The sequence below is a fragment of the Emys orbicularis genome, chromosome 2 (assembly GCF_028017835.1).
Source record: "Emys orbicularis isolate rEmyOrb1 chromosome 2, rEmyOrb1.hap1, whole genome shotgun sequence".
Classification (NCBI taxonomy): domain Eukaryota; kingdom Metazoa; phylum Chordata; order Testudines; family Emydidae; genus Emys; species Emys orbicularis.
The window spans coordinates 61,335,985-61,363,253 of NC_088684.1; the positions used below are offsets into that span (position 1 = coordinate 61,335,985).

General features: G+C 43.4%; 1 protein-coding gene across 1 annotated transcript in view; it reads left to right on the forward strand.

The window, feature by feature from the left end:
• CPA6 (carboxypeptidase A6) overlaps positions 1-22,931 on the forward strand; it is a 105,784-nt gene extending 82,853 nt beyond the window's left edge. The window contains exons 7-11 of the mRNA XM_065399337.1: positions 5,316-5,426; positions 5,682-5,772; positions 12,876-13,078; positions 19,758-19,842; positions 22,744-22,931. Of these exons, the coding sequence (XP_065255409.1) occupies positions 5,316-5,426; positions 5,682-5,772; positions 12,876-13,078; positions 19,758-19,842; positions 22,744-22,931 (678 nt within the window). The remainder of the gene's footprint in view (positions 1-5,315; positions 5,427-5,681; positions 5,773-12,875; positions 13,079-19,757; positions 19,843-22,743) is intronic.
• The last annotated feature ends 4,338 nt before the right edge of the window (positions 22,932-27,269 follow it).

The following is a 27,269-nucleotide window of genomic DNA, read 5'->3' on the forward strand; positions in this document are numbered from 1 at the left end:
CCCTGACAGCCTCTCCCAAGGAACTCCCTGATGCTCCTGCTCCCTGTTTCTCTTCTGGAATACCAGCCCCGGGACTGCCTCCCTGGAGTCTGTCCCCTTGTTTCATGAGCCTACTCTACTCTCCAGCCACAACCCAGCTTGACTACGCTCCTCCGCAGCCGGCCCTTGCCTTTCTCCCCTTCCCCCCATGTCAAAGCAGAGTTGACTGGATAGTCTATAGCTGCCACCAGCTATACTCCCCTAAATAGCTAGCAGTTCACATTCTCTTGTTCTGTCCTGTGTCTTTCAGGTAACGTAACAACACCTTTCTAATACAATCGCATTTCCCCCATATTTTTACTAAATAACATAATGTAACTTTTCCCTTCCTTTACCAAAGCCCTTACAAACACATAAAAGGTGATCAGTTACAGCACGCACATAGCCCAGCTTTGTGGTTGTTTATTCGGGGGGGGGGAAATTGTTTAAGCCATAATGGCCAGTCAGTACTCTAAACAAAATCATTTCATTTGTCCAATCAGGGCCCTGAAGTATGTCCTTATCCTCAACTCTAGAACACAATTCAAAAATTCCTCTTCCTCTTTTTTCATTGATCCAAATTTTTGGCCATTCCTCTTTTAAATTTTTCTTCACTAGGCTTTTGAATTGCTGTTTACTCAAGGGTATTTCTGTGTCAGTCCGTCTATTTCTTACAGCGCTTTTAGCTGCCTTGTCCACCATTTCATTCCCTGTTATCCCAATATGTGCTGAGATCCCAACTAATGCTACCTGTATCCCCATCTGTACTAACTCTATTTAGTGCTGTCAATTAATCGCAGTTAACTCACGCTATTAACTCAAAAACATTAATCACGATTAAAAAACATAATCGCAATTAATCGCATTTTTAATCGCATTGTTAAACAATAGAATACCAGTTGAAATTTATTAAATATTTTGGATTTTTTTCTATATTTTCAAATATATTGATTTTAATTACAACACAGAATACAAAGTGCACACTGCTCACTTTATATTATTATTTTTTATTATAAATATTTGCATTGTAAAAATGATAAACAACAGAAACAGTATTTTTCAATTCACCTCATATAAGTACTGTAGTGCAATCTCTTTATTGTGAACGTTCAGTTTACAAATGTAGATTTTTTTTTTGTTACATAACTGCACTCAAAAACAAAACAATGCAAAACTTTATTGCTTACAGGTCTTCTCAGTCCTACTTCTCATCTAGCCAGTCGCTAAGAGAAATAAGTTTGTTTTACATTTACAGGAGATAATGCTGCCCACTTCTTATTTACAATGTCACCAGAAAGTGAGAACAGGCATTTACATGGGACTTTTGTAGCTAGCATTGCAAGGTATTTACGTGCCAGATATGCTAAACATTCATATGCCCCTTCATGCTTCGGCCACCATTCCATAGGACATGCATCCATGCTGATGACGCTCATTAAAAAAATAATGCGTTAATTAAATTTGTGACTGAACTCCTTGGGGGATAATTGTATGTCTCCAGCTCTATTTTACCCACATTCTGCTGTATATTTCATGTCATAGCACACTCAGCTGATGACTCAGCACATGTTGTTCATTTTAAGAACACTTTCACAGCAGATCTGACAAAACGCAAAGAAGGTACCAATGTGAGACTTCTAAAGATAGCTACAGCACTCGACCCAAGGTTTAAGATTCTGAAGTGTCTTCCAAAATCTGAGTGGGATGAGGTGTGGAGCTTGCTTTCAGAAGTCTTTAAAGAGCAACACTCCAATGCAGAAACTACAGAACCTGAACCACCAAAAAAGAAAATCAACCTTCTGCTGGTGGCATTTAACTCAGATGATGAAAATGAACATGCGTCGGTCCACACTGCTTTGGATTGTTATCGAGCAGAACCCATCATCAGCATGGATGCATGTCCTCTGCAATGGTGGTTGAAGCATGAAGGGACATATGAATCTTTAGCGCATCTGGCATGTAAATATCTTGCGACACCTGCTACAATAGTGCCATGCGAAAACCTGTTCTCAATGTCAGGTAACATTGTGAACAAGAAGCGGGCAGCATTATCTCCCGCAAATGTAAACAAACTTGTTTGTCTGAGCGATTGGCTGAACAAGAAGTAGGACTGAGTGGACTTGTAGGCTCTAAAGTTTTACATTATTTTATTTTTGAATGCAGTTTTTTTGTACATAATTCTACATTCGTAAGTAACTTTTATGATAAAGAGATTGCACTACAGTACTTGTATTAGGTGAATTGACAAATACTATTTCTTTTGGGTTTTTTTACAGTGCAAATATTTGTAATCAAAAATAAATATAAAGTGAGCACTGTACACCTTGTATTCTATATTGTAATTGAAATTAATATATTTGAAAATGTAGAAAACATCCAAAAATATTTAAATAAATGGTATTTTCTTATTGTTTAACAGTGCGATTAATCACGTGATTAATTGTGATTAATTCTTTTAATCGCTTGAAGCCCTAACTCTATTATTAGAAATATAATTTTATTGATTCAATGATTTGTACATATGAAGACAGCATTTTTTTATTGCCGTAAGGCCTGATAACTGAGTCCAAAAAAATGAACTAGAGAAATTCATGGAGGATAGGTCCATCGATGGCTATTAGCCACGATGGGCAGGGATGGTGTCCCTAGCCTCTGTTTGCCAGAAGCTGGGATTGGGCAATAGGGAATGGATCACTTGATGATTACTTGTTCTGTTCATTCCCTCTGAAGCACCTGGCATTGGCCACTAGACAGCATACTGGGCTAGATGGACCTTTGGTCTGACCCAGTATGGCCATTCTTATGTTCTTATGACTGCCACTGCTGGGCATACATTCCAGATCCAGTTTCAGTCCCTAGCTCCTTGGCTTCCCCCCTTTTTAATTCCTGTACCCAACCCAGGTGTGGCAGGGTGGAACTAATTAAACAGGACTGGCTACCCCCTGGCTTCCTGGTCCTGCAAAGATGGCCGGCCACCCTTTTACAACTATTCATATAATTTAAAGCATATGACCCTTGTCAGTTTACTTTTTAATTTTTTCTCTGAGTTTTCATGACAAATTTTGTTATGTACTGTATTTATATTTTATAAATATTATTTGGGTGCCCTGCTGAGGAAGAATCTGACATCCAAAAGCACTACAGTGTGATTTTTAAAGAGTATGTATCATATTATGTCAATCTGGTAATACAATATACATCGCAATACTGAAGGTAAAAAACAGTTCCTATAAAAGAGCACAATTACAGTATGTGACTTGAAGCCTAAGAACACTATACAGAAAACAAAAAGTAGAGACTATTTCAAACTCAATATCTTTGACATGGAAATCCTCATTATAGGGACATGATTTCCACCATACTTGATAGCATTTGGTAATGAGAAGAAAACATAAGACGGCAAAAAAGTCTATCCCTTCCCCAACTAAATCCTCTCTCCCTACAAAAAAGCCTGGAAGAGATGCTCAGTTGCTCTAACCCACATTTTGAGTTTGTTTCATTGCAATACAGAACTTTTACAGCATCTATCATTTCCCTTATCCTACAAGGACTTAAGCACATGCATATCTTTACATGTATGAGTAGCCCCATTTACTTCAATTTGCATAAATACGCAAATGTTTAAGTCTAAAGGATCAGGGTCTTGGTTTTCTAAGCCATCACTGCAGGAGTAACCATAGCCTTCCATTCTGACAAAATTATCTTTTGCTAGTCCAGCAGAGCCGTGTCACTAATACAAAGATTTGTAACCATGTTGATGGGGAGCCTTGAAGTGGCTTTCTAATATTAACAAAGATAGTATAGAAAAATGGATCATAGAAACAATAACATGGTTGCTATAGAGGAAAAGTTGTGTCCAGTACCTCTGTCCCCAGACAAGTCCAATTATAGAACCGTAGAAATGAAGAGGCTGGATGGGACCTCCGGAGATCATCTAGTCCATCTCCCTCCCCATGCTGCAGCAGGATTAAACATACATAGACTATCCATGACAGGCGCTTGACAAACTTGTTCTGAAAAACCTCCAGTGACAGGGATTCCACCCCTTTTTTGGTAATCTGTCGCAATGCGTACTTATCCTTACAGTTAGAGAGTTTTTCTTAATATCGAACCTAAATATCCCTGGCTGTGAATTTATGGGAGCATTCTTGTAGCTACATCACACAGAATAACATCCTTTGACTTCAATGGGAGCTTCACACTTGGAGCATCTGCAGGACCAAGCTGCATAGGTATTAAATTCCCTGACCTGATACTGTAGCCCTAGCATTTGTGAGTAACAATTTTAGCTCTCATCAATTTTAAGTAAATCCTGCTCTTCCCACCACAACTCCTGTGTGGGCCTTGAGGACCTTCAGTAGAATAGAACTGATGTGGGTACATTGCACAGGGTGGCCAGATGCTGGGAGCATGCCTATGTAGCCTATGTTCAATGTGTTACACTTTCTTCCCTCAAAGTTAAGCACATGATTAAGCATTTTACTGTGTTGGAGCCTTAACACTGTAGTTAATGCCCAGTGATGGTGGTAGTTACACAAGGATTGCACACTTCTGCATACAATGGAGGAGAATCTGTGGGGCTGGTGGAATTGCAAATACATAGACCAACCAGAACTCTGTTCAGGAACGCAGCACATGCATGGGCTACTGCATTCCTGCGTCTGGCAGAGGTGAAGAATTGCTTCCTCCACCTTCAGTTACTGGTTCAACCTATGGTACTCAGGCTTGGTGCAGGCTACAGGATTTGCCCAATTGTAAGTGGACAAGTAATTTGGGTTGATGGTTTTGAATTTAAGAGATCTTTGTCTCACATATGATGTGACCATTATCATTTGCCTTTAGATACCTTTTCATATGTCATGACCTCACCAATATTAAGTGCTATAATCAGCTGGTACAAATCGGCATAACTTCATTGACTTAGTGCGAGCTACACTGATTCATGTCAGCCGAGGCTCTAGTCCATTGACTTTTAGCTCCTTTGCCCAGCCATCTCACCAATGCTCAATGCACTTGTTTCTGTTTAGAGCAAGTAGTTTCCAGTATTCTCCTGTCTGTTTGAAATTAACTAACAATAGGATGATCTCCTTTTGAAAGTATTTTCTGAATATATTCTCATTACTGTGTTGCTATTAGTCTCATTTATGGACAGACAATACTTCATTCAAGCACAGTTGTTGGAATAGCAGTAATGCAATAAGGCCAAGCCCCTGTTACAGAAGTAAACCGTGCGGTAGTACTAACTGCCTACAGTCAGTTTATTATAGAAACTACTTCTATTTTACTTCCTCCTTTAGGCTCTTCAGACATATCAGAGTGATCCCGCCATGAGAAGGATGCTAAATCAGCTGTATTTCTACATCATGCCAGTATTTAATGTGGATGGATACCATTTTAGCTGGACCAATGTAAGTAGTTTGGCCAATGTTTCTGAAAACATATTAAGATCCAAAAGATGGAATGACTATAGACAGAAGTCTCATTTGAATGCTGTAATGATCTGATCCACCACTTTATTATATGTAACCTAAGGATATAATTGACTTGTAAGAAAGTTAAAATATTGCACTGAGCATCTTCAACATAGATGATTTGTTATATGTACATAGTTGTTTTATCAACATGTAGTCAATTATTTTCATTATTTTAAAAATTATAACTAGGATCGATTTTGGAGAAAAACAAGGTCAAAGAACTCACAGTTTCGTTGCCATGGTGTAGATGCTAATCGTAACTGGAAAGTGAAATGGTGTGGTAAGTCTGGAAATAACCTGAATGTGGATAACAATGTCATCCTGGATTTAACTGTCCAGAGCACTGAATAGATCAGAAAATTCTACAGCAGCAGTAGACTCTCCATAGTTAAGATTGAAGCTAGTGTCCCATTGGCCAAACCATGGCTCACGAGCCACATGCGTTAAAATGCAGCTCATGGGGCACCCCCTGCCCATTCCCCATGTTCCAGACGGGGGCGGGGAGCTCAGGGCTTCTACCCTGCAGCAGGGTAGTGGAGCTAGTGGCTTCTGCCAGAGATGACTGGTGCCTGCTGAGAGTGGGAGACACAATTTATCGGTTTGCTCCCCCGAACAGCTTAAATCACACACTCCTTACCCTCAGCAGCCCCCAGGTGTTAGCTCCATGTGGAGAGGCAGCAGCAAACAGCTGGGAGCTTTAGGGAGGGGCTGCTCCTTTAGCTCCGCTGGGAGAGGCAGCAACAAAAGCAACTGCTCTCCCTGCAGCTCCCAGCTGTTTGCTGCTGCCTCTCCCGAAGGGCGTAGCTCCCAGTTTGCCAGCTCCAGCAGCTGCCATGCAGGGAGGGGGTCCTGTGGCACCATGCGACTGAGCAGGGCCAGCAAATCCTGGCAAAAATCTTGGGGGGCACATGACCCCCTGTGCTCCCCCATGCATCCCCTCTGGCTTCTGCCCAGCGGGAGGGGGGTCTTGGGACTTCAGCCCCGCAGGGCATGCCTGCCAGGGCTTGGGCCTTCAGCAGTAGTGGGGCTGAAGCCCCAAGCCCCAGCAGGCACGCCCCAGCTCTTGAACTTCTGAAGATTGTCCTTTGTGGCTTGGAGGATCAGTAAGTTTGGCCACCCCTGCATTATATTGTAGGCTAGATTGTGAATGTTCCTCCTAACTTCTCAAAAAAGAAACCAAGTTTATCAGGTGCCACATCTCACCCCAAGGTAGAGTTTATCTGGGAAATTTGGTAAAAGTGGAGAAAGGAGATTGCACTAATTGCTTTGCACTGCTCCAGTGATGCAAAGCAGCTGTAAACCCAGTTTAAGAAGCCAATTAAGCCAGTCTTACAGCTTGCTTTGTGTTGCTAGAATGAGCTGGTGCACAATGGTGAATGTGGCTCATGGTGTTAACTGATCTGTTTGTTTGTTTTTAATTCCTAACTTTTTTTATTTATGTTTCTAAAATGTTTTGGCTTAGAGACTTCAGATGTTTTGCTGGCCTTGCTGAGACAAAGTATCTTTTAGTAGTCCAAGGTGGCTATTAGTGGAGGTTTATAAAAGAAACAAAGAGCTACTTTTAATTTTATAGAGATTAATTTTAAACTCTATTATATAAATATTTATAACAGAAACTGACCTAAATTTTGCTTTAATATAGATTAATTTCAAAATAATGAATTATAGCAGATTATTAGAAATGGATCCCTTGAACTGGAAATGGCATTTTATAATCTAGATTGTAGAGTCTTTATACATGTAAATGGGCATATACCTATATATTCAAGTAGTGGTGCAGTAGGTAGGACATTAGAGTGGGACCTAGAAGACCAGGGTTCTATTCCTTTCTGTTGTGTGGCCTTGGGTAAGGGTAAGTCTCTTCACCTGAGTTTCCCCTCCTTCTGAATTGTCTATTTAGACTGTAAATTCTTAAGAGCAGGAATTGTTTCTTATTATGTATTTATACAGTGCTTAGCACAACATAAGAACTTAAGAACGGCCATACTGGGTCAGACCAAAGGTCCATCTAGCCTAGTATCCGGTCTTCTGACAGCGGCCAATGCCAGGTGCCCCAGAGGGAATGAACAGAACAGGTAATCATCAAGTGACCCATTCTCAGCTTCTACCAAACAGAGGCTAGGAATACCATCCCTGCCCAATAGCCATTGATGGACCTATCCTTCATGAACGTATCTAGTTCTTTTTTGAAAGAATGCCCTAAATCTGGGGGTCTGATCCAGCTTGGAGCCTGCAGATGCTACTGTAATACAAATAATAAAAATAGTCTCATTACTTGCAGTGAGACTAGTTGCATGAGGAAATGCTCAGTCATTGCTAGGAGTAAGGGCTCCACAGTCTGCCATCTAGTGATTTGTTATTTTTATCTCTACATAATTTAGCAAATTTTATGGAGAAAAGTAAATTGGGCAAGCAGTATTAATCATAGTGATGGCAAGTCAGGAAGGACAGAACAGAAACATTAGAAAATCAAGTAAAATACACTTACAGTTTTTGACACCATCTTTTGCATATATTATGAGCCCTTAAATCTACTTGTTTAAATTTTATACTGTTGCTTCCATTCCTCTTCTCCCATACTGCCTATCTTGTTAATATTTCTGCTTTTACCATCTCACTCCCTCCAACCCAATTCCAGTCTGTTACTTCCCACTTGTTTCCTGTGCTAGAGCCTAAACATGGGCCCATGTCCTGAGCTGTGATAAAGAGGCACTCGACAGTGCTTAGGAGGGACGAGGCAAAGGCCATCTTTGTGCTCCCCTGATTTTGGACAAATCTGTGCTGTTCTCTGGAGCAATTTAGAGCAACTTTAAGGCTACTCTAAGACTCGTTTACACAGAGACATTCAGGAAAATTAATCCAAATTAACTAAATGTGTGAATTTCAAGTAGATAAGTTAAACAGCGTTAAACCATGGTGTGGATGCTCTTATTCAAAATTAAAGTGGCCTTAATTTGGTTTAGCTTTCTCCATTTTGGAAGTGAATTAAGGTAAACTTAATTGATGACACTTTAATTCTGAGTAAGGACATACACACGTGGGTTTAATGTGGTTTAATTTTCCTGAGTGTCCTTGTGTAGACAAGCCCTAAATGGATACCTGTGGCCTCAAAGGGCTTTTCTGCCACTCTGGGATCACTAAGGGCTTGTCTACACTTGAAACACTTCACCAGCACAGTTGTAGCAGCTGTGCCAACTGTAGCATTTCATTGGAGACAGGAAGGGTTTCCCCATTGGCACAGGTAATACACCTCCCGAAGAGGCAGTAACTTGATCAATGGAAGAATTCTTCCATCAACCTAGCACAGTTTACATGGAGACTTAGGTCAGCTTAACTACGTCCATCAGGAGTGTGGATTTTTCACACCCTTGAGTGATGTAGCTGGGTTAATCTAATATTCTAGTGTAGAACACCCCTAAATTGGACCACTCACTCCACTGGCTGCAGGGAGGGGGTTGGTATAGGAGCAGCTATAACAGGTCAATGCAACCTGAGAATCCCCCATGTAGGGGAGAGGGATTCCCAGAACTGACCCCCAGATTTAGGGCAATTTTAGGGTATAGATGCAAAGCCGAACTAATCCAAAGATACAGCCCATGCTGTTGCATCATTCTTTGCTTAAATTTATGACCACTAGCCACAGATATTTTGAAAAACAAATGTATGTGCACAAAAGAAACTATTGCTTTCACGTTGGAGTGGGCAGTTCTCTTGTCATATCATTGGAGGAATATTTTATTGTATCTTATATTATTAATACCCACTCACATTTTTTCAGTCCCCAATTGATCTATCTCAGTTTCCCTTAACTCCCTTGCCCCTCACCTCTGCATTGAAATACAAATTCCTGTTCCTTGGTTCTGAAAGACATTTGTCTTTTCTGAATGAGTGAAATCTTTCTTTTCTATGCAGAATGGATTTGTTGCCCTGTAACAATGCTATCTGGACTGCTTTGTGTATTATGACTATTATTTATTTAGTTCCTGCAATGTCCTTTTCCCTATACAGAACAAAACCAACATATCCCTGCCCTGATGGGCTTACAGTTTAAGTCAGAATTCATTCCCCATGTTCATTCAGTCCTGCTCCTCGCTCCACCAAATACATAGACTGCTCCCTAATGAGACCCCAGTTCATCCTTAAAGGGACTTCTATACAAATAGCAATTTACTGATCTTCAGAACATCCCTTTGAAGAAAATATTTTTTTCAGAAACAAAAAATGAGACTGATTAGAAGTTCAGTATTTTGCCCAAGGATAAACAAATCAGTCAGTGAAAGAGACAAGATTAGAACTCTGAAGTTCCTTACTCCAAGTCACGTGCTCAGTCTTCTCACTACCCTGACTGAAGTGGAGGTGAAGGATTATCATATTTCCATGCTTACATTGTCCTGATCTGCTTAAAGTTCTGCACTGTGAATTCTCAGAAGGTAGATTCTAAAACTCCTTAATTGGGTCAGTTGTGTTTACAGTTTGCAGGCAGGGTTTGAAATGCATATGGGTGCCTCTGGGTACGTACGTTGTGAGCACAAATCCTATTTTTGTGTAGTACCTGCCCAAGTGTGACACCCAAATGGCTGGGTACCAGGAGTTTCTTCTTTGAATTAAGTGACACTGCTGTGCCACCGTCTTTTCTTTTCTCTTCTAATGTAGCTCTTTGATGCTATATTTTACTCTGTTGCTTTGTATTCTGTGAAGACTGAAAAAGAAAATTTATCAGTGATCTTAGTAAATTTCACTTTGCAGCCTATGGCTCATGGGAAACACAATTATTTCTTTAAGTTAAAGTATGGAGTGGGCAACCAAAGTCAACACTAGAAGCGGCAACAGTTTTAAAGGATAGAGTATACAGACTGCAAGCTCTTTAGGACAGGGACTGTCTTATTACATGTGTGCATATAACACCTAACATAATGGTCTCCTGATCCTCATGCAGATCCATTAGGCACTATTTATAGTATAAATAATATTTAAAAAAAAACACTAGGCAAATACTTAGGGACAAATCCTCATCTCATAAACCAAACACAATTTAAAGGGCTTCACTAACACTTAGCATAGGGAACTGGGAGTTGGGGGCAGAATTTTCACCCAAGGCCTGCTATATAGCTGGGCTGTGGAGAAGATTACCTCATACTGGCAGAAGTAGGAGATGCAAGCAAGTTTGGGGCTTGTACTGTTCCTTATCTCACCCTTAATCCCACCTCAATGCTTCTGTACGAAAATGAGCTCTATTCATTTCAACACTTCCACACTGTGTGAACACAGCATTTCCAGTTTATTTTGGGCCTTGCACATCTGCAGTGTGTTCTGAAGGATTTGACTGTTTCAATAAAACACTGCAGGATACAAAAATCAGGCAGATAGTTGACATTTACTGTATTTCTATTTTCTCCTTGTGACTGTAGCTTTGACACTTGATAGTAGTTGACGTTTACTGTATTTCTCCCCCTCCCCCAATTCTGTCTGTAACTTTGAAGAACTTCCAGTATGGAAACTCGTGAGCTCATTGCATTATCCGAAGTCATTCATTCACAGGACAACTTCATTATAAGAAGAGAGCTTAGAAAAATATATTCTTATACAGAGAGAGAGAGAGAAAGAAACTAGAGCCTGCTCTTCATCCTGTTTTCTGCACTGGTTCTATGTGAGGGAGGAGCCTTCTTCAGGGTTGTTCAGTCAGCATGTAGGCATTATTAAAACTAATTTATAGTATAGATATGGGTTTATCTGGAAGCAGGAGGTTACACATTGTTTTTATTTATTATGGACAAGATTTCTGTCTGGCAATGAAAGTATAGTCATGTCAAGGCACTATTGAAATGCATTTTTAAGTTCCTCTCTAATTTACATTACCTTAAAAGTAGATCTGTTCTTCAAAACAATTTTCCTACAGTAAAGAACTGAACAAGAAAATTTTCTTACCATTGCCTATTTTGGCAAAAGTTGTGCAAAAAATTTGATGGGTTTCACAGAGAGATTGTTTGTTGGTTTTGTTTTAAATAAAAATACCAAACAATCTCAGTAGTTTCACAAGGTTTGGGTTTTTTTTTTAAATTGGGACACAGATTTTGCCTAAAACTAACCCGCCAGGCTAGACATTTGAGGATTTCCCCCCAACATACTAGAATGTTGAGGGTGGCAATAAGATGTCAGTGGCACATACACCAGCCACCCCACCTGATTGTAGGGAGACAAGGCTAGAAAAAAGGGCCACGTCCATGGATCCCTTATGCTAGTGAGTCCAGACATCTGGAACTGCTCCTTGGGATTATAGAGACAAGCCTTCAAGCTGCACTAATTTATGCCAGGGACCCAGGAGGCTGCAGGATCAGGAAGTGCGAAAGTCACCTCTGTACCCTTCCTCCTGAGCTGTACTGAGCACTTCTTAGCCTCAGCTCAGGTTCTGGGCTTAGCCTGAAGTAAATGAAGTCTGTTTTCACATGACAACTACACATTTTAACAGAGAGCTGCAGAGCAATAACACTATGACTACCATATTCCTTGCTACTGCCAGGGTCTTAAGTACTTTTTTCATAAATTTCTTTTGTATGATAAGTGTCTTTCACTTTAAGTGGAAGGAAACCAGGGCTTTGCAGGAATCCTTAATAACATGAAATATAATAGTAATGGCTACTCAGCTTGATACCTAAAATGGGGTGGCACTTACAGAAGTGATGGAAAAAAGCTACCAGCCCCAACTGCAGATTCAAAAATGAATATAGCTAAGATCATGAGCTGGGATTTGAAAAGATAGCTATACTTAAGCAAACGTGGGTATGCAGTGGTTATGGTGAGGGCAGATGGTTTGCTCCCTGCAGAGCAAATGGCCACCAAGTCATCTAAGCCTCAAGAGCATCCTGTCTAAACGTCTTGTCAAATATTACAGCTACAAGAAATAGCTATTTTCCAGAGTCCCAAAGAGTTTGCACTTTCTTGATATTTCATCTCCAGTTACAGCATTAAATGAATCATGAAAATAAACATATCTCCAATAGTAAACAGGGTAATCTCATAAGATCCTAGATTCTTATAATCCTACCGTAAACAGTGAAATTCAGTTTGCATGAAGAATGGAAGTTCTGAATTGATCAATGTATTGCTATGTGCCAGTTGAAATTCCAGTTTCCTGGGGGAGGCCTGTGTCATCTTTGTGGCAAGGATATATGCCTAGTGGATAAAAATGCATTCTATTCCACTGATTTCTTGGCTGTTTGCTTCCATTCATTCTTTTCAGGTAGCAGGTTCTCTGTGTTTTCAGAAGTAGGATGGCAATTTGTGTGCTGTTTTTTAGGCTTCTCCATGAGCACAAGGTAAGCCAGAATTGGATCGTTACATGCGGTTTGTGAACGTTCACTGCTATTTTTCTTTTTCAATGTGTAGATGAGGGGGCTTCCTTTCACCCATGTGATGATACGTACTGTGGTCCCTTTCCCGAGTCTGAGCCTGAAGTAAAGGCTGTAGCTCACTTTCTTCGCAAACGCCGGAAACAAATAAAAGCCTATCTGTCTTTTCATGCATATGCTCAGATGTTGCTGTATCCATACTCTTACAAGTATGCAACAATTCCAAATTTCAGTTGTGTGGTAAGTGCAATAGTTCTTGGAGATTACATCCCTTCTATGCTATTTCTGTTATTGTTCAGAGAGCAGACGTGGTTCTCTAATACGTCATATTTAACTATATTTATTTCAGCTCTATTTACAGTCTTATACTGGTTATGTAACCTTTATTCTAATTGAATTAATGGTGACTTACTTAGAATGGGATAGTTTCTTCCATCAATCTCTATAAAGTAATTTATAGGCTAATCAGTGGAGTTTTAATTAGTGTTATTGTAAATTATTAAATATTAATGGAAGCTGTTACTAAATCCCCATGCACCTAGCTGAAAGTCTATCTCTATATGTTTGAAAGAACTGAAGAGGTATAAATACTTGACAGAAAAAAGATTTGATATTTTAAAGTTTGAACTTATTAACAATATAGAAACCTATCAGCTATTAAATTTCATCCAGAAATAAAGCTTCTAACCCCTAATATTGCAGCTCACTGAGCTAATACTGTTACCCCCTTTGATCTGAGCAATCTGCCAATATTTAAGGTCTTGTGGGTTGTTTCCTTTAGGAGAAATTGATGATGGAGTCAGGGGTTTTTCATGCAATCCTGTTTATTTACAAAGCTTTTATAAAAGTCCAGTTTCCCAGACTTCGTATAAAATTAAACAGGGGACAGTTTCTTTGCTTACAGTACCAAGCCTCTTTTCAGCCAGCACTTTGTCCAAAGATCTCTCCCTCTTGACTTTCTCTCAAGGCCATATTACTGGTGCTTGTCTTGAGGTCTGCTTCTGTCCACAGACACAAACCCCTCCACCAAATAATACCCACCTGCTGCATTTGCATTTAGTATCCCACAAAACCCCCTCCACCCACATAGCTCAGCGTCTGACCAGCCTTTCCCGATGCCTCTTTTTTGGATTGTGGCTCCTATTATTTCAGCTATCTTACTCCAAAAAGGAGCTTAACAGCTCCTAACTTTTATCCTGAACGTAGGGCGCTATCATACTCACCAGCTTCACTTAGGTTTTACCCCTCCTCCATCATAATACAGTACAAACTGAATTCTCTTAGTTGCATGGATCTGGTGTATGGACTGAGGGGCTCAGCAGCATTTATTTGGGGGGGGGGGTATTAGGACAATTAAAAGATCTTTCCTGACACTATTTCTGTTAAGACTTAATTGCTCCAACTCCTGAAAATTTCCTGTGTCTGATGTCATGCTTGGGAAGTGAAGCAAACTATCAGTGATTCAAGAAGCCAGAACAGCTAAAAACGAGGATTATAAGGAGTTGCAGCATGACCAAACATTTAATTTGCAATGCTTCAAGATGTATTGATTTTCAATATTTAAAATATCTACCATAATCAAATATGGTAAGATTTCAGCTCACTTGAACTTTTGTGAAGAGCTGTACTGAGGTGGAAAGCAGAATTATAATGAAGCTTCCATCCCATTTATATCTCTCCTGTGGTTGACTGAAAACGCTTTATTGGTCCAGATGGATTTCATGTGTTGAGGTTGGCCAGCAAGTGAAAGCTGTTCCAGGGGCCTCCACATGCATGAGGGGTTAGGAACATTTAGTGTAAATAGGGTCCTTAATTATTCCTGAGCAGAAAGCAAAGATGCTTCTGTCCAATTCACTACACACTAGTGTGCTGTTGTTTCAGTTAAAGTGGTAAATTATTCAGTGATGCTTTGAAACTAGAGTGCAGTATATTGGTAACAACGTGCATAGATATTCGGCTCCAATTTAGACAACTCCCTTATTAAGTTTCAATTGAAACCTGTTATGTTAAGATCTTTAAAGGGAAGTTGGACTTCAGTTATTGTTTGGTAAATGTCTGCACCAGTTATTTCAATCTGTAGGGTTTTTTTAAAGTTTAATTTACTAGTCATATTTTTTCTATACAATCCTTTGTTTCAGTATTCGCAGCTCCCTTTGCTGAAATCTGCTAATATTGCAAGTTCTCAGGGCCTGCTTTTGAAAGATGCTGGAAATTTTGATTGTCAGTATCATTCAGGATCAGACCTATATAGCATATGAAGCATTTCAAAATTGTTCCCTTCCTTCTCTATATATGGCACAAACAGATGGAGTGAACACATTGCTGGTAGCCTGAGAACTGTGCACTCACTACATCCAGGTGTTTGTTTCCCTTATATTGGAAGCATATTATGGTCATTTACCATGGACCTTCACTCAGTTGCCATATCTGAACAGGAATCAGTACAATATTATCCTACTTTTAAAATAATATTGCAATAGAATTTCTCCATAATGTTTTCAACAGGGTTTTTTTGGGGGGGGGGGCATTTTTTGATATACGGGTCCTTGGAACCTTGAAATTGAATATCAGTTATCAATATTTTCTCCCTTCCATGACATACATCCTGGTGTGGTGTTGTAAGATTATTCCTCGGTGGTAGGTCACCCATGTGAAACCACAGCATTTTTCCACTCCCCTACATGTATTTCAGATGGTGGATTGCAAGCACATATCAGAGGAGAAATAGGCCCAAGTGGCACCCCCACCCCCTTTCACAGATCTCAAAGAATGGCATGTAGCTGGGGGGTCTCTGTATTTTGGGGTAAGTGGTTGGGCAGGAGCGGAGCTGGGAAATGGCCAGTCTGCATAGGATCACTCCCACCTCCAAACCTGTTGAATTTCCCACAGGAGCTCATTATAGCATTAACTTCATTTCCTAGCTCCATGCATTCTCTCCCCCTTATGGGACTGGGAGAGAAACGAGCACAGGCTGGGAACCTCTTGCAGCACAGTTCTTCCACTACAAACCAACAGAGGCAACTATAAACCAAAAAAGACCACTTGCGGGATTCTAAGTTAGTGTACTGGAATTTCTTCTAGGATAAAAAGTAGTTTCTGTTCCAGTGAAAAGCCACATATAGGCTGAGCTGCATGCCCAGTCCAAAACAAATTTTCTATAACCTACTTGTTGGACAAAAAAAAAAAAAATGTAACACTGGAACCCATATGGGGTATCATTAAACAATTACAACCCATGGTCTGTGAAGAACACATCCTGAAAGAAATCTTCCCATTTTCTGGCCTTCAAAAACTCCCCACAGTACAAGATCCACAAACACAAAGCAGTACCAGACCTTGCTATAACAGATGCAAAAACCTGCAGACATCTCCATTGATACAATAATTAACACACCCTTCAAGATCCATGGGCCCTACACATACCTATCACAACATGTGGCATATCTCATCCAGTGCACTAAATACCCCAACAACAAATATTTGGGTGAAACCAGACAATCACTATACTCTCAAATGAACTCACAAACATGATAAAAGACAAAAACAACCTATCATCCATGTGTAAACACTTTTCACAAAACAGTCACTCCATATCTGACCTCTCAGTTCTCATCCTCAAAGGAAACCAGCACAACGCCTTCAAAAGATGAGCCCCGAAACTTCAATTCATAACTTTGGTAGACACTAAAAATCATGTAACTAATAAAGACACTGGATTTATGGTTTATTACAACAATCCATAACCCACTAACCCTACTTTTTTGTCTTCTGAGTGCAGAGGTGTTACCTGGCCACATTACCTTGAATGGTCTTCTAATGTGTGTTAACTACTTATGCTAAACAATTTGTTCCACCTTGTATTTAGCTGTGAGACTCTGAGTACCTTTCCCAGACCTGAAGAGCAGCTCAAAAGCTTGCCTCTTTCACCAACAGAAGTTGGTCTAATAAAATATATTACCTCACTCACCTTGTCTCCTTGATATTTTGGGACCAACATGGCTACAACAACACTGCTGCAAACAAAAATCATTTTGCTGTGAAAAATGTGTTTATCCATTAAATTGTAGAATCATAAAAATGTACGGCTGGAAGGGCCCCAAGAGGTCATCTAGTCAACCCCCCTTCGTAGAGCAGGACCAAATTAGCCTCGACCATCCCTGACAGGTGTTTGTCTAACCTGTAACCACCTCATAGCCACCTGTAACCACCTTGTAGTCTTATGCCTGCTTGTCATTTAGAGCCACATAGGCCACTTGGGAGCTTCCCCAATCAAAGTGGAGGGAGGCTAGCCACAGTGCCCAACTTTCCGTTCCAGCCTGCACCCTCTCAAAGGTGCCCAGGAGTGCACTTGGGCTGTCCATGGGACCAATTTTATACAGACCCAGTCCCTGTGCCTGATTGCTGTCATATAAAGTCCTGCAGACTCTTTTCCAGCTCTTCCTGCCAGGTGAGCAATACCTGCCTCTCCAGATGGTGTGACTGCTGGAAACTTTGCAGAGTCTTCTACATCTTCTGTTGCTGTCTCGTCACCGTTGCCAGCAGGGGTGTTGAAACAATTTATATAGTGGGGGTGCTGTGAGCCATTGAACCAAACCCTAAACCATGTATAGAATGGAAACTACTTCGAGTCAGGGGGTGCTGCAGCCAGGGCCGGCTCTAGGCACCAGCAAAACAAGCTGGTGCTTGGGGCGGCACATTTTTAGGGGCGGCATGGCCGGCGCCAGAATGCCGCCCCTAAAAATGTGCCCCGGCCGCCCTAGGTCACCTCCGCTGTTGCTGCCGCTCGCGCGCCGCTACTCGCCCTCCCTCCCAGGCTCTCAAGCCTGGGAGGGAGGGGGAGACTCCGAGTGGCCGCGGCGCGGGCGCCGTTTCTCCCCCTCCCTCCCTCCCAGGTTTGAGAGCCTGGGGGGAGGAGGCAGGGCTGGGGATTTGGGGAAGGGGCGGAGTTGAGGCGGGGCCGGGGGTGGGGTAATTAAAAAACGGGGGGGGGGGGGGCGGCCAAAATTGTTTTTGCTTTGGGCGGCAAAAATCCTAGAGCCGGCCCTGACTGCAGCACCCCCCACACTCCTAGTTCCAGCACCTATGATTGCCAGGTCTCCTACATTGTCTAAGCCATCTAACCCTTGCACCAGTTCAGATCCCGGACAAGTCTGCAGCGTAACAGCATGTCATCCCACTCCGGTCTGTTTTCTAGCCACAGCCTGCTCAGAGACCTTCTGGGCAAATACCTTGTGCACTTTATTTACAGTGTTCCCACCACCATTACAAACTTGCGCAGCTCGGTATTTACAAGTATATAATCCTTAGCTCCCTCAGCCAAGGAGTGGAGAGACAGAAGGTCACTCCCCCTGAGGCTCTTTCCTGTCTCTGATTCTCAAAAGCTTTCCAGTATCTCTTTTCCCCACAAGCACTACTTTCCTGTGCCTTTTATACTTTTTGGGCTTATGGGTTAATTAGTCTTATAGCCCTTTATACTCCACCCCGAATCTATCAATTAGGCACACCTTTTCCCCTCCCATTTACTCCAGGACAATTTAATTGATGATCCAGTGATCAGAGTTATAGTACAGCTGCTGTTGCCCAGCACTCTGTTACACATACCGTCCCCTCCATCATCCAAGTCATTAATGAAAATGTTGAGTAGGCACCAGACCCAGGAGAGACTCCCCCGGTACCCCTCCTCTCCATATGACAGTGAACCACTGATAACTATTCTTTCGGTGCACATTTTTTACCAATCATGCACCCACTTTATAGCAATTTCATCTAGAAACCATTCCCTAGTTTGCTTATGATGTCCCATTGGACTGTGTCAAAAGCTTTACTAAAATCAAGATGATCACATCTACTGCTTTCCCCCCGCCCCCATCCATTAGGCCAGAAATCCCAACAAAGAAGGAAAGGAGGTTGGTTTGGCATGATATTGACAAATCTATGTAGGCAATTTCTTATCACCTTATTATCCTCTAGATGCTTACAAATTGACTGTTTAACAATTTGTTCAAGTATCTTTCCAGGTATCGAAGTTAGGCTGACTGGTCTATAATTCCCTGGGTCCTCTTTGTTCCCCTTTTGAAAGATAGGCAAATATAACACCTTTCTCCAGTCCTCTGGGACTTCATGAGTCCTCCATAAGTTCTTGAAGATAATGGTTCTGAGATTGCTTCAGCTAATTCCTTAAATACCCTAGGATGAATTTCAGCAGGCCCTGCCAACTTGAATATATCTAAACTTATCTAAATATTCATTATCAAGTTCTTTCCCTATTAAAGCTTGTGTTCCTTCCCCCTTGTTGTTAATATTAATTGTGTTAAGCATCTGCTCACACTTAATTTTTGTATAGAAGACTAATGCCTATTTTGCTTCAAACACCTCAGCCTTCTTGGTGTCATCTGTTATTAGCTCTCCTTCCCTGGAAAGTAGTGGACCTACACTTTCCTTCATCTTTCTATTGCTCTTAATATATTTATAGGACCTTTTCTTACTGCCTTTTATGTCCCTTGCTAGGTGTAACTTACAGTACTTGTGCCAAAGCCTTTCTGATTTGCTTCTGTTATTGAGTATTGTTTTGTACTTATCCTTAGCAATTTGTCCACCTATCCACTTTTTGCAAGGTTCCGTTTTGATTTTTAGGTGATTGAAAAGTTTCTGAGGCAGCCATATTGGCCTCTTGTTATATTTCCTTCACAGTGAGATAGCAAGCTGTTTTGTCTTTAATATTGTCTCTTTGAAAAACTGCCAGCTCTCCTGAAAAATATGATAACTTAGGCTCCACAGGATCATAAAACCTAGTATTGCATTAGGAAGATCATCCGACCTAGTATTGCATTAGGAGTAAGTGTTCTGTAGTTGAAGTTCCAATCCTATTACAGAAATTAATGTGAAGTCTAAAGTATTTATTGTTTCCTCCCATACACAGGAATCTGCAGCTTATAATGCTGTTAATGCTCTTCAGTCCGCTTATGGTATCAGATACAGATATGGCCCTGCTTCTAGCACTTTGTGTAAGTTTCTCTCATAAACTGGTTTGTTACTTTGACCTAGTTATGGTATATGGGGTGGCCTGTACTATAACAAAGGAAGCAAATCTTGTCTAAAGTGAACTTTGATCAAATTGTGGCAGGTGGGGAAGGCAGAGGGGAAGATGTAACTGATTAAATCCATCTGCAATGGCAGAGATAAATGCAACAGTTTCTAGAGAGAAAAGAAGAAAGACAAGGAACATGTCCAGTGTTTCAGTATTTGGAAATCTTCTTTTTAAAAAAAATGATATTGAATTCAAATGCTTATTCTTCCCCCAAGGGCAAAGGATCTTTAAAGCTTGGGTTTTAACTAACAATGTTTGTCAGCTGAGCTCTCTCAGGAAGTTAGTAAGGGAAAAGTTCAATAGTTTTCTACAACACTAGGACCCTTTGATTTGATAACCATTTGAAGACTGAATTTACTCAGTTAGGACAGGCTTAAAACAGCATTTTATAAACATAGCAAGATAGTTTTCTGTATTTCCTCTGCTACTGATACAGATGTGCTCAGTAAAGCATTTTTCACCTTTCCTCACAACTCACTTTCTCTTTGTGCTTAGTCCTTCAGCAGAGTGATAAGATTGTGTTATAACTATACAGTCTTTTGCCATGTCACAAGTATAGCATTGGGACTTAATGGTTAGGATCATATTGAAGAAAATAGGCTATAAAAGAATCTTTATCTAAGTATATATGATAATTAAAATATAGAGGCAAGGAAAACGTATGAGGAACACATTTCTTCTGTGAGGTTTATCAGTGTTCACCACCATCCTTGCAAATGTTATTATGCACTGAGCAAACCATGGAAAATAGAGAAAGGATGGAAATTATTTTGGGGGGGAAAAAATTAAAGGAAAAGTTTAGTCTACTTCAGGGGTCGGCAACCTACGGCATGCGAGCCGATTTTGAGTGGCACGCTGCCTGTCCAGTGAGAGGAGAAGGAGGAGGGGCGTAGGGGCCGGAACGCACCAAGCTGTGGGAAGAAGCGGGGGAGGGGGGAAGCTTGGCTGCTGCAGGACCAAGCTTCTGCCTCCTGCCTCCACAGAGGAGAGCAGTGGGCGGGGGGGGGGCTGAGTGGGGCAGGGGGCCAGGACCCCCCCCCCCAGCGCTCTCCCCTGTGGGGGCAGGAGGCAGAAGCTTGGTTCTGCGGCAGCCAAGCTTCCCCCCACCCCCGCTTCTTCCCCCAGCATGGTGCATTCCGGCCCCTCCTCCTCCCCCTCCCTCTCCCTGCCGGCGATGGCCCTTGCGAAGGGGAGGGGGAGCGGAGCAGAGCAAAGCTGAGCCGAGCGGCAGCGTGCTCGCTGCTCCATAGAGCAGGCAGAGAGAGGTAGGGACGGGCCTGGGGGAAGGGGGTGGAATAGTGCATATCCCTCCCAGCCCCCTGCCATGAGCCGCTCAGGGCAGGGGGCTGGGAGCACCCCCATGAGCCGAGCACCCCAGCCCTCTGCCCTGACCAAGTTGCCCCCAACACCCAGCCTTCTGCCCTGCACCTCCACAACCACCTAGCCCTCTGCCCTGACCTCGAGTTGCCCCCAACACCCAGCCTTCTGCCCTGCACCTCCACAACCACCTAGCCCTCTGCCCTAACCTCGAGTTGCCCCCAACACCCAGCCTTCTGCCCTGCACCTCCACACCCCCTCAGCCCTCTGCCCTGACCTCCCCCCAACACCCAGCCTTCTGCCCTGACCTCCCCACACCCCCCAGCCCTCTGCCCTTAACTCCCCCCAACACCCAACCCTCTGCCCTGCATCTCCACACCCCCCAGCCCTCTGCCCTGACCTCGAGTTGCCCCTAACACCCAGCCTTCTGCCCTGCACCTCCACACACACCCCAGCCCTCTGCCCTGACCTCGAGTTGCCCCCAACACCCAGCCTTCTGCCCTGCACCCCCCCCCACGCCCCCAGCCCTCTGCCCTGACCCCTGAAATCCCCACTGCCCTCTGCTCTGACCTCTGAACCCCCCCCCCCCACACCCAGCCTTCTGCCCTGCACCCTCTGCCCTGACCCCTGAACACACCCCCCAGGTCTGGGGTCCCGGCTGCCAGCCCCTTGCCAGCCAGCGTCCCAGCCACAGGCCCCGCTCAGCCCGCTGCAGGCCTAGGTGAACAGAACCCCAGGCTGGAAGCGGGCTGAGCAGGCTGGTGGCGTAAGATCAGCATTTTAATTTAATTTTAAATGAAGCTTCTTAAACATTTTGAAAACCTTGTTTACTTTACATACAACAATAGTTTAGTTATATAATATAGACTTATAGAGAGAGACCTTCTAAAAAACGTTAACATGTATTACCGGCACGCGAAACCTTAAATTAGAGTGAATAAATGAAGACTCGGCACACCACTTCTGAAAGGTTGCCTACCCCTGGTCTACTTTGTCTTCTTAGGCCCTGATCCTGCAATGTGTTCTTACATACATGAAGAGTCCAATTGAAGTCAATTGAAGTCAATTGGACCATGCAAAGAAAGGGTCTGTATGGATGGACACTTTTGCAGGGCTGAGGCCTTAGATTGTAATCACCTGGAGACAGGGACAGCATCGTCCTTGAAGCTCTGTACAGCAGTGTTCTGAACTATACTATAGGTGTTCAGTAAATGAGGTAGGAGAAAAGAGAATGGAGAGAAAAATATTCCTGGTGTGAAAGTCTTTTTACATAAAAGATAATTATTAGATTTTCCCCATGTTAACTGTGGGCCTAATCATATATGATGCTAAGTCCCTTCCATGAGATATTGGATGCCCATGAACTTCTCTGGGAGATGAGGGTGCTCAGCACCTTGGAGGATAAGGCCCTGAGTTGTAAGTACTCAGTAAGAGTCTTAAATACAATATTATGATAACAGTATATTTCAAACAAATCATGATACTTTTTTTTCTTCCCCAGATGTGAGCTCTGGTAGTTCTATGGACTGGGCCTACAAAAATGGCATCCCCTATGCATTTGCATTTGAGCTGCGTGACACTGGCCATTTTGGATTTTTACTTCCTGAGACTCTGATCAAACCCACTTGTACAGAGACCATGCTAGCAGTTAAAAATATAACTATGCATTTGCTAAAGAAGTGTCATTGAGAGTTATATTTGGGATCCAGAACTTAGCTAATGTTTTACTTCAGGTGTTTATTAAATAGACACTGTCAAGCCATTGCAATTCTAAATCTGACATTTTAAAACTGTAGCTCACAGTAGAAAATGTTCTAATTATTCTACCTTGGAGGGTTGGGAGGTGAAAATCCTTTCACTTCTACACTGCAAAAGTCCTACTAAGTTAATATATCACATCAGTGATTTGTTCACAACTAAATACTCTGTCCTTATTAGGGATGAATACTAAGGTCTTGATTCTAGACCATTGAAATAGTGGAATTTTTGTCACTGACTTCAGTTGGAGAAAGATCTAGTCCCAAATTCAGTTTTGGAGCCAAATTTTGGCAGGTTCCACACACTGCAGACTGCAAGGAAACCCACACCCAGAACTACAGGGCACAATTGGCTACCCAATTACGTCCATTCTCCCATAAATCACAGCATCTGCAGGAGCCACAAAGGAACATTCCAGAGTGGGGTCTATAGATCAGTATAGTTCACATGTTCCTGCACTTATGTCCCCTAACCCAGCATTGGCCCTTCTACATAACGCCCTGTACTCCTAGTAGGAATAATGTATATGTGGTCCATGGGTTGCTGCTGGCCAGACTACAGGCAGGAAACAGTATGATTTCTTCACCATATGTGTCTGCACTTTAGAGGCCATTTCTTTCACATAGTGCCAGAATTTGACTCCTAGTTTTCTTTTAAATATTCAGAGTTAGATATTTTTAAATAGAGAGACCAGCATATTATCATGTATAAATATAAATTTTAAAAGTTGTGTTCCCTGTAATAAAGAATTATAATAGAACAATTAATAGATATAATATTCCACTCTATGGATGTATAACAACAAAATAATTTGCAGTGACTGTGGACTTGGACAAGATCATCAGCTTCTGTACATAGCTGTGGGCAATGAAGTTACACCATTTTGCACCAGCTGAGGATTTGGCTCTTAAACAACAACAAATTGGAGTTCTTATTTCTAGGTACTTACAGTGAGTGCTCTGTGGCTACATGGCTATTCAAGGTTTTCACATGTTTTAAAGACATTGATAATGGATTTTTAACTGAATGGGACCTAAAATGTGGAAGCTTTGCAGCTGACAGGTTTCTAGTGAAGAAACACAGTATTTGAAAGAACAATGCTGAAAGCACAGAGGTTTTTTTGGTATTTTCAGAATAATATTTTTGTTGCTAGATCTTTAACATTTTATATGTTTTAATATTTTTGTTTTGAATTAAAATTTGTCATAAAGTGTTAAATAAATCACATTTGTTAATAAAAATCTACAGACATATGAAGCATTCCTTCCATGTGCCTCCCCAACCCCTCTTTGTAATGTCATCCCTTGATCTATCACATTTAGTTATTAAACTCCTTGGAGCCAGGGCCAGCTCCAGGGTTTTGGCCGCCCCAAGCAGCCACACACCAAAAAAAAAAAAAAAAAAAAAAAAAAAAGCCGTGATCGCGACCTGCGGTGGCAATTCGGCGGGAGGTCCTTCGCTCCAAGTGGGAGTGAGGGACCGTCTGCCGAATTGCCGCCGAATACCTGGACGTGCCGCCCCTCTCCGGAGTGGCCGCCCCAAGCACCTGCTTGCCAGGCTGGTGCCTGGAGCCGGCCCTGCTTGGAGCAGAGAAAGTCACTTATTTGCCTGTATAGCACAGGGGTCGGCAGCCTACGGCACACGTGCCAAACACGGCACGCGAGCCGATTTTGAGTGGCACGCTGCCTGCCCGGTGAGAGGAGGAGGAGGAGGGGCAGGAATGCACCAAGCTGTGGGAAGAAGCGGGGGAGGGGGGAAGCTTGGCTGCTGCAGGACCAAGCTTCTGCCTCCGCAGAGGAGAGCAGTGGGCGGGGGGGCTGAGTGGGGCGGAACCCCCGCCCCCACTGCTCTCCCCTGGGGGGCAGGAGGCAGAAGCTTGGTTCTGCGGCAGCCAAGCTTCCCCTCCACCCCCGCTTCTTCCCCCAGCATGGTGCATTCCAGCCCCTCCTCCTCCCTCTCCCTCTCCCTGCCAGCGATGGCCCTTGCGAAGGGGAGGGGGAGCCGAGCGGCAGCGTGCTCGCTGCTCCGTAGAGCAGGCAGAGAGAGGTAGGGACAGGCCTTGGGGAAGGGGGTGGAACAGGGCATATCCCTCCCAGCCCCCTGCCATGAGCCGCTCAGGGCAGGGGGCACCCCCAGCCTTCTGCCCTGCACCCCCCCACACACCCCCAGCCCTCTGCCCTGACCGTGAGTTGCCCCCAACACCCAGCCTTCTGCCCTGCACCTCCACACACCCCCAGCCTTCTGCCCTGCACCCCCACCCCACCAGCCCTCTGCCCTGACCTCCCCCCAACACCCAGCCTTCTGCCCTGCACCTCCCCACACCCCCAGCCTTCTGCCCTGCACCCCCACCCCCACCAGCCCTCTGCCCTGACCTCCCCCCAACACCCAGCCTTCTGCCCTGCACCTCCACACCCCAGCCCTCTGCCCTGACCTCCCCCCAACACCCATCCTTGTGCCCTGCACCTCCACACACACACCAGCCTTCTGCCCTGACCTCGAGTTGCCCCCAACACCCAGCCTTCTGCCCTGCACCTCCACACACCCCCAGCCTTCTGCCCTGACCTCCCCCCAACACCCAGCCTTCTGCCCTGCACCTCCCCACACCCCCCAGCCTTCTGCCCTGCACCTCTCCCCAACACCCAGCCTTCTGCCCTGCACCCCCACCCCCACCAGCCCTCTGCCCTGACCTCCCCCCCAACACCCAGCCTTCTGCCCTGCACCTCCACACCCCAGCCCTCTGCCCTGACCTCCCCCCAACATCCAGCCTTCTGCCCTGCACCCCCCCACACACCCCAGCCTTCTGCCCTGCACCTCCCCCCAACACCCATCCTTGTGCCCTGCACCTCCACACACACCCCAACCTTCTGCCCTGACCTCGAGTTGCCCCCAACACCCAGCCTTCTGCCCTGACCTCCCCCCAACACCCAGCCTTCTGCCCTGCACCTCCACACCCCAGCCCTCTGCCCTGACCTCCCCCCAACACCCAACCCTCTGCCCTGCACCTCCACACACACCCCAGCCCTCTGCCCTGACCTCGAGTTGCCCCCAACACCCAGCCTTCTGCCCTGCACCCCCCCACACCCGCAGCCCCTGACCCCTGAACTTGCCAGCCTTCTGCCCTGAAACCCCCACATCCCCACTGCCCTCTGCCCTGACCTCTGAACCCCCCCCCCCCACCCAGCCCTCTGCCCTGACCCCTGAACCCCCCCCCCCGCCAGGTCTGGGGTCCCGGCTGCCAGCCCCTTGCCAGCCAGCATCCCGGCCACAGGCCCCGCTCAGCCCACTGCAGGCCTAGGTGAACGGAACCCCAGGCTGGAAGCGGGCTGAGCAGGCTGGCGGTGTAAGATCAGCATTTTAATTTAATTTTAAATGAAGCTTCTTAAACATTTTGAAAAACGTTAACATGCATTACCGGCACGCGAAACCTTAAATTAGAGTGAATAAATGAAGACTCAGCACACCACTTCTGAAAGGTTGCCTACCCCTGGTATAGCATCACAGATACCTATGGTGTTATATAAACAAATATCTACAGAACTCAAAGTCAAATAAATTACTCGAAGCTGCATTCTGGCGACCTTACTCATGTGGAATAAAACCATCTTCAGTGACTAATTCTATTGATTTCATCCTTATGAAGTAAGGATGGCAGAATCTAGTCCTGTATAACTTTAAGGATAAAATATCATTAAGATGACACACACACACAAGTTAAAATACGTACATACAGAAAAGTCACTTCTATGACTGGAAGCAACTTTCCTTGTTGGTTTATGGTTTTGTTTTGTTTTTCCTTTCATGTTTAGGTCAAGCTGCTTAGAATATACTTGATTTGGGCTTAGACATTTTAGATTTAGCTGTTTGCAATTCAATTACTATAGTATGACACAATCTCTTTACTTAGTCTTAATTTTGCCTTTTTGTAGTAGATTGGGTTATGTTTGGGATTTTTCTATTAGAAGAATCATCCAATTCAAGCTCTAAATTACATGAGATGCATTTTTGCATGTTAAAATTCACTTTCATTAATTATTATTATTAACAGTTGCTTCCTAAAAAGCATTCATATTAGCTCAGACTTGTTTGATTAAATCAAGCTTCTGTGCTGATTTAATTAGAATCCAAAGGACAGAAGCACTCAGGAAGTAAGTGTGTGTGTGTGTGTGTGTGTGTGTGTCTATATATATATACACACACACACACACACACACACACACACACACACACACACACACAAAATCTTTCCATTCATAATCTTGCCTATGACCA